The sequence below is a fragment of the Cynoglossus semilaevis genome, chromosome 12, assembly GCF_000523025.1.
Source record: "Cynoglossus semilaevis isolate Cse_v1.0 chromosome 12, Cse_v1.0, whole genome shotgun sequence".
NCBI lineage: Eukaryota > Metazoa > Chordata > Actinopteri > Pleuronectiformes > Cynoglossidae > Cynoglossus > Cynoglossus semilaevis.
Window position 1 is genome coordinate 7,347,875 of NC_024318.1, and position 14,923 is coordinate 7,362,797.

The 14,923-nt window shown below is 40.5% G+C and overlaps 1 protein-coding gene across 1 annotated transcript in view; it reads left to right on the plus strand.

Moving 5' to 3' along the window:
- adgrb3 (adhesion G protein-coupled receptor B3) overlaps positions 1-14,923 on the plus strand; it is a 104,356-nt gene that overhangs the window by 81,049 nt on the left and 8,384 nt on the right. The window contains exons 17-22 of the mRNA XM_008321818.3: positions 2,812-2,938; positions 4,556-4,659; positions 4,800-4,902; positions 11,844-11,994; positions 13,411-13,480; positions 13,841-13,912. Of these exons, the coding sequence (XP_008320040.1) occupies positions 2,812-2,938; positions 4,556-4,659; positions 4,800-4,902; positions 11,844-11,994; positions 13,411-13,480; positions 13,841-13,912 (627 nt within the window). The remainder of the gene's footprint in view (positions 1-2,811; positions 2,939-4,555; positions 4,660-4,799; positions 4,903-11,843; positions 11,995-13,410; positions 13,481-13,840; positions 13,913-14,923) is intronic.

Below are 14,923 nucleotides of genomic sequence, written 5' to 3' on the forward strand. Positions count from 1 at the left end.
TCAAAAAAATAGGAAACAATTATAAAAATATGTGGAAGAATATACAGTAGCTGCTGATGAGAACAGCACCTACAGTATGACCTCTGGTCACACAATGAAATCGCCCGATGATTCATTTTATATAATTTATATTTCACACAAGACTTTTGAAAAATATATCTTTAACTGAAAATGTGTTAAATTTACAGAGCAAACTTGGTTTTAAATTCACCGTGTGCTAAAGTGTTCAGACAGTAGTTGTGTCATTTGTCTCACTGCGGTTAACAACGGTAACTTTTCTTGAAGTCGCAGGTCAGGCATTTAAATTAGAGACATTGTATAAACCATTAAGACCCCTTGAAAAAATTATGTTCAGCGATAAATACATGTTTTCTTAGAATGTTTTAGGGAGAACTTTAATTGAAATCCAAAGCCTAGAGCTGAGGGCGAACGTCATTAAAAGGTGAATGGCTCCTCACAGAATGTTAAAATAGATATTACAGAATTAAAACGACACTTTTCATTAGGTACAACCTCTTAAATGGCCACCCTTGAAATAATAGCCGTCTGCACCTTTTGCACTGATCCATTGCATTAATTTAAACTGTAAGAAAACAACATTAATCCTCAGTGAGACACTGTAAAGCATGAGCTGTCTGTTAGCTTTATGTGTGCAGTCTGGGAGCAGAGCAGAAAAGCATGCATCAGTCACAAACCAGTTAGGAGTGGATGGGGAGTACAGCATTATGTGCTCAATTACTGCAGAGTAATGGTCAGACCTGGTCATTGGGGCCACCTGGCTTTTCTTCTTCTAACACACACCAGTCATTACTGGTTGTTCAAAATTGCACAAGACTTCAGAGGATCACACATCAACAGCTTGTGAACTTCAGGCATTCAGATCAAAATCAAAATGAGCTGCGGGACCGAACATTCATCCATCATGAACGGCAGTAAAACATTTAGGCTGATAGTGGTGGGTTTGTAGTATTGCAGGTAATTATCTCCCAGACTTTAGGACCTACATACCTAGTAGATGCTGTTGACTATACCAACATGTATTTTTTAGTAGGTGATAAAAAGTGAGATTAGATTAGATTAGATTGAAATGGTTTGGATTAGATAAATTGGGGTAAGATCAGATAGGATAAGATGGAACAGAACAGGAGAAGAGAAGACTGGATTAGATTAGATTAGATTAGATTGGATTCAAACAGATTAAATTCAATAAGAATCAACGTGACCATTTTAGAATTTCCATGACATAAATAATATTGAAATACAAAAAGAAAAGTTACGAGCACAGAAGTAAAAAGATAAACAGAATTGTGTAAACTGAAAATCTATAGATTTGTAGGTAGTACACATACATACACAGAAGGTACAAGTATGTGGGTAGGAAAACTTTTAAGATGACGTTTCTGGGCTATATATAAATATATTAATGACTATGTAGTAAATGTGTACATGAGTAAATAGAGCAATGATAATTATAGGATTTTGTTACTGTAACGATTCTGTGTTTATATGAGTGGATGTGTGTGAAAATATGAGGCGGTAATAATAACATGACATATCTATTACCACGTGACCCCCTGGGTGTGTGTATGCCATGTCAGAAAGAGGATTGAAGGAGTGTTTCTCTGGAGGACAGGTGTTTGGTTGAACTTGTGACCACGGGCTGCGGTGAGGACTAGTTCCCGAGAGGATTCTACCGCTCGCCTGTTAGGTGTGGAAAGTTGTTTCCTGAGGTTGGAGTGATTGTTGGGGGCGCTGCTTTATATTTCTCCACAGTTGTGAGTGGTGTGGAGTCAGGACTGGCTGCAACCATTGGCGATTCCTCCGCGGGGGTGGTTTGACTTGTGCGCTGGTTTTTACTTACAGCGTTTTTCAAAGACGGAGGAGACGTTTGATACAAATATTGTTTTTTAGTGGAAAAAAAATCAATCCCAAATGTATTCACCTCACATGAGTTAACTATTGGTAATCTGCTCTGCAGAGTAGAGACATTCTGCGCCAGTGTGCGTTTATTTCTTCCCCCATTGCATCAACGCACCCCACCCCCTCCCCCCCCACTCATAGCAAAGAGGAACAGAGTATCATCAGTCTGATGCATGTCCGCCGTTTCCAGGATGAAAATCTCCCAAAGGATGCATTTACAGACTGCTAATTAAAACAGTTAAGGCGGGCGGGAATTAACGGAAAAGGGGAGAAAACGACATAGAGCAGCGTTAGATAGAGAGGAAAAAGAGAGGGGGAGAGAGCGAGATAGGGAGAGGGAGAGAGGGAGAGAAGAGAGAGAAAGGGAGGGAGAGGGAGAAAAGGGAGAGGGAGAGAAGAGAGAGGGAGAGGAGAGAGAGGGAGAGGAGAGAGAGGAAGAGAAGAGAGAGGGAGAGGAGAGAGAGAAAACAATAGGACGGACTGTGGCGGTGTGTTTTTGTTTCTGTTTAAATCTGTAGCATCTTTCAGCACCGGGTTTGCTTGGACAGCTCCGTGTGATTCCCCCTCCTCCCTCCGTTCTCCTCCTCCTCCTCCCCCTCTTCCTCCTGCGTGTCTGCCTCTCTCTGCTGAAACGCTGCTTGGAGCCACACAAGAACCGAGTCGATGCGTTTATTTTTTTATTTATTTTTTAAAAAACCACCAGAGCTCCACATTTTAAACATTGAATTTTAACAAAGAAAAAGCCCAGAGCGATGTCTACAAGTCGGGTGAAGTCGTGCCTCCGCCGCCGACACTACGACCACCAGCACCGCTGGAATTAAAGCTGATCTCCTTCTGCTTGGGGTTTTTTTTTTCTTTTTTTTTTCTTATCCTGCTATTTTCTTTCTGCAGGAACGACTCCTGGGGAACATGGTCCACAAAAGGATGCAAGACGGTGCTCACAGATGCATCCCATACGAAATGCTTATGTGATCGTGTGTCTACCTTCGCCATTTTGGCTCAGCAACCAAGAGAAATAGTAAGTGGGCTGTTGATTTGTGATTCAGTGTGGGTTCTGTAGGAAGATGTCCAGGTGTGTGTGTGTGTGTGTGTGTGTGTGTGTACTGTGGCAAATGTAAAAGGCAGTCTTTGTTGTGCTAAATAGTGAAAATACTTACATGAATACAAATGAATAGCATTTAATCTTAGAAATAAAAATGATGAATAGTTGCTTCTCTGGCCTGGGGGTGGAGGGTTGGAGGGTTGGAGGGTTGAGGGGGTGTTGTGACATATTTTGCATGTAGATAACTCAGTGTCCTCATGCACACTAAAGGGTGTGTGCATGCAGATGCTAATGCAGATTGGTGTTTCTTCTCCCCCACCATCAAACCAATCCCATATCCAGAAAAGATGGTTAAAAACTGCAGTTCTTGGGGAAAAACAAATCAACTATAAAGTTGTGTTTAACTTTACTGTCAAGAGGAGCAACAGGAAGTGTTTAGTTTGAACATAAACAAATGTATAAACTGATGACTGCAACACACTGCAAGAAAAGTTATGAGGCAGAGGCGATGTATGATTGGACCAGAGAAAAGCACAAGCTAACACACTGGAAGGTTCCTGTAATAACAGGGTAATCGGGATGAAGTATGAAAGGAGCATCGAGGGTTAGGCCTTTCTAAGCTAAGATAAAACTCAGAGTCCACCTGTTTCAACTGATGCAGGTTCAGAATAAGACTGGGAAGACTTCAGGCTTGTCACATTATACACTGTATGATGTAAAAAGTCTGAAGAAATCTCAGGCTTCAGTCCAGATCTTTGTCCTATTGATAAAGTCTGGGCCTTCATGACCAGACAACGATGATGATTCAAGGGATGTTTTTTTACAGATGAAGTTAAAGAGTTTGATTTGTGTTGCAGTTATTGATAAGTTTATTTTTAATGGATGTAAACATCAGTGAAATGAATTCAAAGCTTCTCTTTTTGAGTGCAGTCCTCAACATAATTGTAAATGGAAGTTGACTGTTGAAGGTTTAAAATAGGCTGAAGACTCGTCCCGACCAGGATGATAGAGTAATTACAGTGAGAACAGAGAGTATTTAAACAGTAGCTTCATCACGTGGTTCTCAGCAGAAACTCAACACCAGCAGCTCAGTTTGTCTTCCTTCAACAATGTTCTGACCGTGTGTCTAAGGAGAAATCACTTTTGGTTTGGATTCAAGAAACTATTTTACTGGCCTACTTTCAAGGAAAACAACACAACAAGTGTCCCGATTATCTGCAGGCCTGTGATTGACCAGAACTCCTGGTATTCACATGTGGGTGTCAAAAAAAGGGAAGAAAAAGTTAGATAGAATCAAACCAGAAAATACACTCAAACCTAGATTTCCTTCAGCCTTTAGTGTTTTATAATAAAATCTCTGACACAGACAGCTGGGAAGTTTACTGCATGAATTTTAACAACCTTCAAAGCCCACGCATACATCTCCACCGTCTCCACAGTGCATTCAATTACCCACTGGTGAGTATTCAGATTGGCAGTATTTGTTTTCCTTGGTTCCCTCTCTGGGCAACAATAAAGATTTACTGTTGTGCATGAACTGCGTCCAACCTCCTCCCCTCCTGACTGCTCTGCTCTGCTCTGTGTCTTTGACAGACCATGGACTTCTCAGGGGTCCCATCTGTGACACTGATAGTTGGCTGTGGTCTCTCCTGCCTCGCCTTGATCACACTGGCAGTGATCTACGCTGTGCTGTGGAGGTAACTGACACATTCTCAAAGCAGACGGTCCGCTCACAGCAGGGATGCACTTTCTCGTATTTGCATCACCGTTGCTAGATCTTTAGCCGCAGAGTGGAGACAGCTAAAAAAAGTCATTGTTTTTTTTTTGTTTTTTTTAGATACATTCGCTCTGAACGATCCATCATCCTGCTGCATTTCTGCCTGTCGATCATCTGCTCCAATATACTCATCCTGGTTGGACAAACACAGACCCACAATGTGGTGAGTGTCATTTAAAGATTCATTAGGCTGGGTTTACAAAGTGTGGAGGCTCATGGGTTTGTTTTACATATCAAAGGGTTTAAGTGAAGATAATTGCACAGTGAAAATATCCCAACCAGCCTCCGTGTGGCCTTGAACACAACTCAGCACTCTTTATTCTGTGAGCTTCACTCACTGATCTGAGTGGAGATATTTATATATATAAAATATTTATTTATATATTACATATATCCTTTTTTATGATTTCAGCTCAAACACAGTGACATGTTCCCTCAGTCAGGTTGATGCACGTTACTCTGCTATTCCACCATTTTTTACAGAAAAGTCTAGAATCCAATGTTATTCACTTGGCATTTCCTTTAAAAAATGAGGCCTTTTGTACTCCCCACGTTGGCTCTGTCATTGAGGATAGGAACAAGAGCGTAGCTCATGGATTACAGCCACTCTCCCGCCCATTACTCTAATTTTCTTTTATGTTTTTTACAGAGAAGCATTCATATTTCATCCAAATGGAGAAATTAAGAGCTCCTGGTGCCTCTCAGAGCTGAGGCTCCACTCTGAATTGGCTCCCCACCTCAGTCTTTACTCAGAACTTCCAGTGTCCTCTGACAACACAAAGGCTTTATTAATGTGTTGGCAGAAAGACGTTATGTATCTTTAAATCCAGTTGGATAAAAATAGCTGTGAAATCAATCAAAACAATGAAGAAACTAAGGGGCGTGTGTTGGCCAGAATCTGGCTGATACAATACAGAGGCAACGATACCATACATTGAGATACTATAGGTATATATTGAGTTAACACACAATGCTGTTACATGTTAAAAATCATGCTACTAAAATTGGAACAGAGGGATCAGCATTGGTGCTGTACGATACGGTATTGTGAAATGAAATATGGAGATATTTCAGTGTATTCTCATCTTATTTACGTTTGTTCAAAATCAAAATCAAAGCACGACACAGATTGCCTATAAAGCACAGGGCATTATAGACACTCGAAGAGAACCACAACAAGAAATTCATAAATAAATTTAAAAAATAAATGCAGATTTGTTGCATTTTTCATGAAAAAGAGAATCAGGATTCTGTAGCTATGACAAGGACGACACAGCATCAGTTCTAATATGGAGGAATGAATCGGTCAAATGTGACTCCGTAACTAGCCAGTAAACAAGTGGCTAATGTAAGAGATTGTTTGGCAAACAGCGACTGGGGATTTACAGGCTGTCTAAATAGATGCACTTCAAGGTTAATTGACAGCACTACCCAATGACGCAGTGTCCAATTGCAAACATATTCTTATTCCAGGGACACACCAGTCCCTTATATATAATATGCACTGGGCTTCGGGGCATTTCAAAGCCGTGCTGATATGAAGCCTTGTCAGATTTAATCAGGACTCTAGTTATCTTCTGTCTCGATCATGAGAGCACCACTTTACATGGAACACTCGCTCCATGTGCCTCTAATAGGAAAATCTGTCTCGGAATATCTTAAACCAAAATGATGTGATTTTTTTTTTTGGAAAACCCGGTGACGTGCCGAAGCTTACATTTCAGCGAGGCACTGAGTGACTCGACAAACCCCTGTGGCTGACTCACCGGCTGCCAAATTACAGCCACACAGTCTGCTCTGTTTGGATTGGGACGGTGTACATTACAAATGAAAACCCAGCAACAAATAGTCTTAACATAACAGAACATCAGACAGTTGATTCACTGAAAATTTTTGGTTATTTTTTTATATTTTTACAAGTTGAGATGTCATCATCTTTGACCTTTGCAACCCTCAAACACAGCTTAAGAGCGAGACAAGGTTTTTAGGGCAGTCACATTAGAGGACCAGGGAATGTTATATCAGCTGTTAGTATCTTAAGGTAAGTTTTTTTTTGTAAAAACTTACAAAAACAGTCATTGTTTGGGATTGAACACAGCTCATTGATCTGTTTTATCGCTTACTTCAGTTTCTTTGACTTCGTACATCTGATTTTATGTTATTTTGCAATCAATTATGGCAGAATTGTTGCAGTGAAGAGAAAAGATGCCTTATAGTAAATGTAGAAAACATTTGTACTTCCAACATACTGGTGTTCCTGTGTTCCACCTTGAACATTTCTTCTCCTTAGTTATAATACGTTAGTACAACCTCATGTTTGATATTGAACCTCCTGCATAAGCCACTTTGAACTGCAGGCCTTTGAACTGTAGAAATATATGTAAAACACCTGTATGGGTTTAATTGCCAGGCTTTTTGTATCTGCTACACTTTTCTTTAACTCTTGTGGGGAGTGAAGTAATTGGCTCCAGTGTTTGTGGAGTCAGAGCTACTCGTCATGTAACAGAAAACCAGCTCCATGCTGTGGAGGTGTCCTCCAGGAGCAGGGAGTCAGTGAGTCACCTTCTCCTCTCTTTGCTTTTTACCCATTTCTCTGCTGCAGTTCAGACTGTAGACTGTTGGGTTTACAGTCAGGTACAGTAGAACCTGGGAGTCTCAGAGACGGAGAACGTGTTGCTGTGAGCTGCACATGAAGTTGAGTAAAAATCCACATATTGTTATTTTGGTCCCAGGCTTCGTCACTGTCTGTCCTTTCAGAGGAGCTCATCAGCAGAGGAACAGGAATTTCTCAGCATTTAATAGAATCACCAGAGCTGGCTCTTATCACATGTCATGGAATTACATTTGCCCAGAGTTGGCTGTGTCTGGAACACCCATCTCTCTCTGATGAATGAACTTCCTGATGCATTAGAAGATTAAAAAGTGATCAGTTTCTTGCCATTAAGACACTGCATGTCATGTATCAGCACAAATGTCTTTTTCAGAACTGGCATCTGGTGTAAAACGAATATCTTTATAACTATTGAAAACCATTTTAATTAAATGACTAAATCAATACTTGACTCACGATTCAATGTATATGGGAGGATAAACAACTCTTTTACATACGTAAATTAAATAATTACAGGCTTTAAATGAAGTTTCTTTGGTTCAAAACTTTAGACAAAACAACAAAATCTACATTTCAAGGAGACATCACATTAGCCAACAACTCTAAAATAGACGTCAGATGTCAGAGTAAGAGCACAATCATTTAGCATAATGACAGTGTTTTGAGCTGTTATTGCCACCAGTCTGAAATAAACCCAAACGTATTGGTGTGTCTTGGCACTTTAGAAACTCTTAATGTGATCCCGGTGGCAGCAACAAAAAGTCATTACAGCTAAGAAGAATGTGACCATGAATATTGTTCAATGATTTTCTAAGGAAATGTTAAGGACAAAGCTGCTCATGAGATCTTTGTGCTTGACTAAAGTCTGCTGAGATGGTTTTTTTTCTCTCTCTCTCTCTTATCGCAGTATTTCAGGGAATTAAAGTTCTGCGATTGCACCAGTAGAAATTAAAATTCCACAAATTTTTTTCACAAAAACTTAAAATCAACAAGTTGGTATCCTGAGTTATCAGTGTGCTGTTTCCAAAGTCACTGTCTTTAGCTCAAACCCCCAGAAGAGAGTTTGGTGAAGTCTTGTGCTACAGTTGGTTTTGAAGTAAAAGCCTTGCAGTAGAAGTACAACTTAGCAGTGTTTGTTCAGTGATTTTCTGTGGCGCTCTGCCTCCTCCTCCACCCTCACCACCATTACTTTGTTGTTTGGTATTTCATTGTCCAGCACACATGAGCACCCACTCCATCAAGCACCAGGGCACTGGTTGCCTCTTTCGCCCACACTGATTCTGAAGACTAGAAGCTGACTTCGAAAACGGATTCACTGCGGCTTAGATGCTCGTTCAGAAATCCTAAAGTTACCTTTAACCTGGTGTGGAGTTAATAAAAAAACGGTTATCGTAGATTTTCTTTATGACTTTTATGTTGTGAATATGCTAAAACCCATGTGTTAATCACATATGCCATAATGTTATAAAACACTAGGCGACAGATGTCAGTGACTGGGTTTTCAGTTCATTATATGTGAGACAGTGTCAGCACTGACCTCTCGTTATTGAGATGGCTTTAAAACAACCCATCACCCTGTAATCTTTCCTTCCTGTCGATGTGGGCTTCAATATGGTCCCTTACACACTTCCTCTGTTTCCATGGTTACTTCAACATCTTCAGACATTTGCCTTTTTAAAGGGCAGCCTAAACTCCAGGTTTCAACCTCATTTTTTGCACAACTGCCAGCGTCCTGTCACAGACACTGTCACAAAGTACACATAAGTACCTCAGTGTGTATTGTCAGATTATTATAATTGTTAGTTTATTTGTTGGGATAAGGATTACATTGTGAAGATGGCTAAATTAACCATGAAACGTAACCATTGCATGTGACCTGTTTCCAGGAAACGAGACGGGCTCTATTTTCAGCACCTTGGAGAGCGCCCATGCTACAATACTAGAATTAGCTATGGGTGTGATTCCACAGTCAGCGGGGCTACTGTATACGACAAACTCAGCAGGGTTCCTCTCTTTTCTGCCACTTCCACAAAAAAACGTGTTAAAATCACTTTTTCTTCTCTTTCCTTCCACTATTTGTTTATGTTTATGTATTTATAATTATCCAAAAAGGAAGGAGAGCGACTGAAGTCCCAGATACAGAGATACAGAGAGGTCACTTCTTATTAGACAAGCACACGCACGTCGTTACCCACACTCAGCTTTTTTTTCCCAGCAGTGTGAAGCAGAGCTACATCTCTGCTGATGTCAGGTGTAACAGCAGATGTTATCACTGTCCAGTTTTTGTTCAATCTTGACGTTTGTTCTGGGAATTAATTAAAAGGCTTTGCTGGCATCTGCAGAATCTCTTCATATTCACTGATTGATGAAATGGTAGAAGGAGTGGCTGGTTGGTTGGTTGGTTGGTTAGTTGGTGGGTTGGTTTGTAACAGAGTTTAGTTTTGACTAAACGATACTCAATCACTTTGCTTGTTTTATGATCAATCCTGAAATGTTCAAATTTTATGTCATTTCTCTCTGACACCCTGGTGGCAGATACAATCCTACTACTCTCAACAGATATTGATCAAACATTTTGTACCAAATACAGAAAAATAGAAGAAGAGAAAACCCAAACAGAGGGCGGGGTTCCTGCAGTATTAAATGTAAAATGTGAAATTAAAAGAAAATCTACCGTTTAGTTTAAGAAATTCCCTCCCTCTACATATTAGTCACAATACTTCAGGCAACCACGGGGTACTATATTTAGCATATACAGTAATGTGGATTATTTTTAGTGAACGTGGATGTGGCCTACAGCGTGAGTGTGATTTCTTAAAGCAGCCTCGCACACCTGTAATTACTAAACGAGCAGGTGGCGTGTGTCACGGGAGCCGCACGTGCACTGATTTAATATGTTGCTTTGACACTTTCATCTTTGCAGCATTAGCAGGTGTGGGGGAATTAAACCTGCCTCCTCCACTGAACCGTATACTCATTTCTGTTTTAAATGCGAATGAAAATTATTTCCTTTGGAACACCTTTCTTCTAATGTCGATTTGTCAGTTTTATTTTTTTTTTCTAATCTCGTTAAAGAGCGGAGACTGGGATTGGGAATCTTGAAAAGATCTAATCTAATTGGTTTGCAGAAAATGACACTTTTCTTTTGGAAAACTATGTCACTAGTTTTTCAGTTAATGTATAATCATAACACAGAATATAATCTGATGAGGGATTAGATCTTGTGTTTTAGAGATTGTATCTCTTTATTTTAAAACACACACCTGTCAGTCAAAGCCAAAAATATATTGTGGGATATTGTATGACATTCACGTTAATCCACTTCGTGAATCTCTCCAAGTACTTCCTACCTGAACAACTGCACTATAGCAGTACTGTCTCCGTCTTCCTAGTCAGGCAGGATTATTGTTTTCCTATGAACTCGGTGAACACTACAGGGGATGGATGGGTTTAGTGCAGTTTCCTCAGTGGGAATCTAAAGTAAATGGAGGATTTCACAGTATGGTGTGGATGCCCCGGGACGAGATAATACGTTTCAATCTTTCCCTTATTGTGAAGTGGCTCTCAGATTACCATAATTTACCACTGCGAACAATCCTTGCAGTGAAGAAGAAAAAAAAAAGGAAAAAAAACTTAATCTCTTCTCACACGCAAATCACGAAGTGTAAGGTGACAAAAAAGAGAAGGAAAAAGAAAAAAAAGAAAAAGATAAGAACACTTGTGTTTTTAAGTTTCCTCTCTAAAAGAGTGGAGATGTCTCTGTTTGGACCACAGATGGACAGAGCAGTGAAGCTTGAAGTACAGCTACTCTGTCAGGCCTCACTGCTGTCGGCTGTGTCTTCCACCTCGTGCGTTCTCGAGCACTCAGCGGTGTGGTGGTCTGTCCCCCTCCCCTCTGTGCAAAACAGTTGACCTTGGCTCACATGCCTCCAGGTGGGATCCCCAGCATACTAATGAGAGTCAGTGCTATGCTGAGGTTTCCTCTCTCTCTCTCTCTCTCTCTCTCTCTCTCTCTCTCTCTCTCTCTCTCTCTCGGCCAGTCTGCCTCTGATCTTTGCTACCGTGTGTGCCACCTCTGTTGTGAAAGTTCAAACTGTCCCTTCTCTCATTCGCTGCACAGATTGCTGTGTCTCTGAGCAGAGAAGAGGGGGAAAAAATCAAAATGATTAAGTTATAGATGACATTTGAGCGAAGTTTTTCTGTCTGATGTGGAGTATTTGTCCTGACATTCTACAAAGACTGTTTCAATCAAGGTGGATAAAACCTATGATAAAAATAAAATGAAATCTGCTCTTCTTTTTAATTTATTTGAAGGTCACAAACAAACAGTTTCAAGTGATCAGAAACTCCAATTTTAAAAGTGTAATGGACAGATTCACCACTAGGTTGATACATTGTTGCTGCATTTTGGTCTTTTGAAGTACCTTTGGCTGAGGTACTGTGTGGCTCACCATTGAATCCGTCGTTAATTACTTTCTCTTTTTATCGTTCAGGGCGTCTGCATCATGACAACGGCCTTTCTGCATTTTTTCTTCCTGGCGTCGTTCTGCTGGGTCCTGACAGAGGCCTGGCAGTCGTACATGGCAGTGACAGGAAAGGTTCGGACCAGGCTCATCCGCAAACGCTTCCTGTGTCTAGGCTGGGGTAAGAGAACACCGTTTAAACCTCCTTCTCCCACTGTGTGCTGCGACTGCTGCTGTATTATTCTGTTAAGGTCCTTGGTTTAAGGTGCTTTTCCACGTAACTATATCTGTTCAGTCATTGGTCGGTCTTCATCCTTTCAGGCTCTTGTGCTCTGTGAGTGAATGGTGCAGCCGTGAGGTTGAAGGCATCGACCTTGTGTCTTGATTAAAATCAGGGGGTTAGATTCAGGTTTTAGATTGGAGCAGAACCTTATCCGTCTAACAGCTTCAAAAAGAAGAGTTTGAGACGATTCAGACAACAACAAAAAAACTGAGACTCATTCAGTCTACAACTTTGGCCAATAAACAACCAGACGAGCTTCTCAGAAGGGTTTGTTTTGTGATCCCTGAAATGAAAAAATGCAGATGGAATGGACCAGCATCAAGTCCTCGAATCAAGAGATGACGTCAGGAACATATTCTCCTTTTTATGTGATTTACATCTCTATGGTTTCTCATCTGATGGCACGCCAATAGAAATATCTCTTCTTTTATATATATATATATATATATATTTACATATACAAAATCGATTTGTTAATGAAAGAGCCCACTCATTTTCTTGTTACCTAGCAACAAACCAGGCTCTCTCAGCCATTGCTGTGGCAGCGATTGACTACTGCAATAAAACTGGACAGAGGCCGTAAATCTGAAAATCTAAGATTTCAACTGAAATCAAGAGACGTTTAAATCACTGAAGGCGCAAACAAAACCTGGAGATCCCTGATGACATCAGCGGTACACGCCGGTACACTGACACCGCACCGACTCATATGTGCATTTAAAGAAGAGAGTCATTTATTCAATGAAACACAACCTGTTGTCTCCTGATTCCGCCGGTTTGAGCTGCGGCGCCTCCCGCAGACACTTTCCAGCTGCGGTGATTTATGACATTCTTGAGTACACTCGGCACTCTTTACCTCTTCAGCGCTGCAGAGAGCCACTGAATGGCCAAGGGGTCTTTCTCCTCATTCCTCCAGGAAACTGATTACATCAGTAGCACCTGCCTGTGCCGCTCTGAGGGGAGAAAGCGTTAATATTCTGCACACACACCAGTCAAGACCCAATCCATTACAGAGATCCATAATGAGGAGCAGCTACAGATTCCTATGTAGGAACAGTGTAGAACGTGGTAAAGTTAAAAAAAAAAAGAAACAACCTCAGAACACCGTAAGAAAATTTCACACTGTGTTATTTTCTGAGACTAATGGCACTGCTGCCATTTTGTCAAAGCAGATTCGGTTGCGGTGAATCCACTCTGTTTAATGACTAGACGGCACCGAGTCTGACTCCGGCTGAAGATTTATGGATTTATACACTCAGTTCTGACAAGTGAGGAGAAGAGCTCAAATAACTATTGATTGTTTTTCTTTTTCAGGATTACCAGCTTTAGTGGTCGCTATTTCGATGGGATTCACCAAAACCAAAGGCTACGGGACGCCCTTATAGTAAGTTTCCTTTCCTGTTTTATCCAACCTACTCTATATTCACACGATATTTTCATAAAAACAAGACGACGTGGCTCATGAATGCGGACGACTGCCATAAACTCGATGAGTTTTCAAAAGAGCACGGCAAGACTTCGATTCCAGCTGAGTTCTTCGTCTGCCGGGTGCCAAATGCATAAACACTGCTTAAAATCTCTTTAGCATTTTATTGCCCTCTGAAACTTGGAAAATAGGGTAACAACATATGGCACATCACCTCTAAAAGTCAACAGAAACCCAATTGTATGCTGGTGTGCACCATTAACTCGGATGTTAATGCATTGATGGGAGTTAAATGGTTTCCCCCTGCTTCCCCTGCAGCTGTTGGCTCTCACTGGAGGGCGGGCTCCTGTACGCCTTCGTTGGACCTGCAGCTGCTGTTGTTCTGGTAAGGTTTTAGCCATCAGATGTCTACTTTTTTTGATTATTATTTTATATACTGTATACTATATATACTCTATACTTACTCCATATAGTGGGGGATTTTTCATCCTGTTTATTTGTGATGTTCGTGACTGAATGGTTAAGAACTCAGTTCCCAAGTTTAAAATGCATTGTAATGCATTGACAATAATTTCAGCATCCATTCACTCATCATTAGTCTAATGCACAGTCGGTACACATGGTATTTGCTCACACTGTGGGAAAGATTTCTTGTTTCACCTCAAGCTAAAAATACCAATTTCAAAACCCAATCACAGGCCTCGCTGAGTTCAGGGCAGGAAGTAGGTCTATGCATAAGGGTCTGTAGACTGACTAATATTGTATCAAAACAGGTGCAACACACTGACAAAAATAACAACATCTACATGTTGTGATTTGTGGTATTTCTGTTCCAGCGATATACAGAATTTTCTTTGATTGATTTATCTCGAATAATAACAATTAATCACGATTAATCAGAATGACCCTGCAATTATTCAGATAGGAAATTGTAATTATTTGATAGCAATTATTTTAATACTATATTATGTTTTAATATTTATTTATTTTTCCATTTTCAATTTAAATACAGCTTGAATACACCAATGTTCTTTACTTTCTCCTACGAGAACCAAAGATTTATAATTGGTACATAATTGTCTTTCAAAGCCTTTGTTCGATGCACCTCCAGTTCTCAGCCGTGACACAAAGGCCACTGATATGTAAACCCGTTAATTCAGTTTCCATATCATAAGCTCAGGGTCAGTGTGGTACGACTGCGCTACACTGACATGGTGAGGCCTAACTATCGGAACACAACAAAGTCAAACTAATGAGCATCCATTTGGAAAACATGCTGAAGATCATAGGCCACTGAGGTCACAGTTATCCAGGTCATTTATGCATCCATATTTTTCCACATAATCTAATTAGTCATCCTGTTTTAACATGGTTCTACACAGAGCGTTACAAGAACATTGT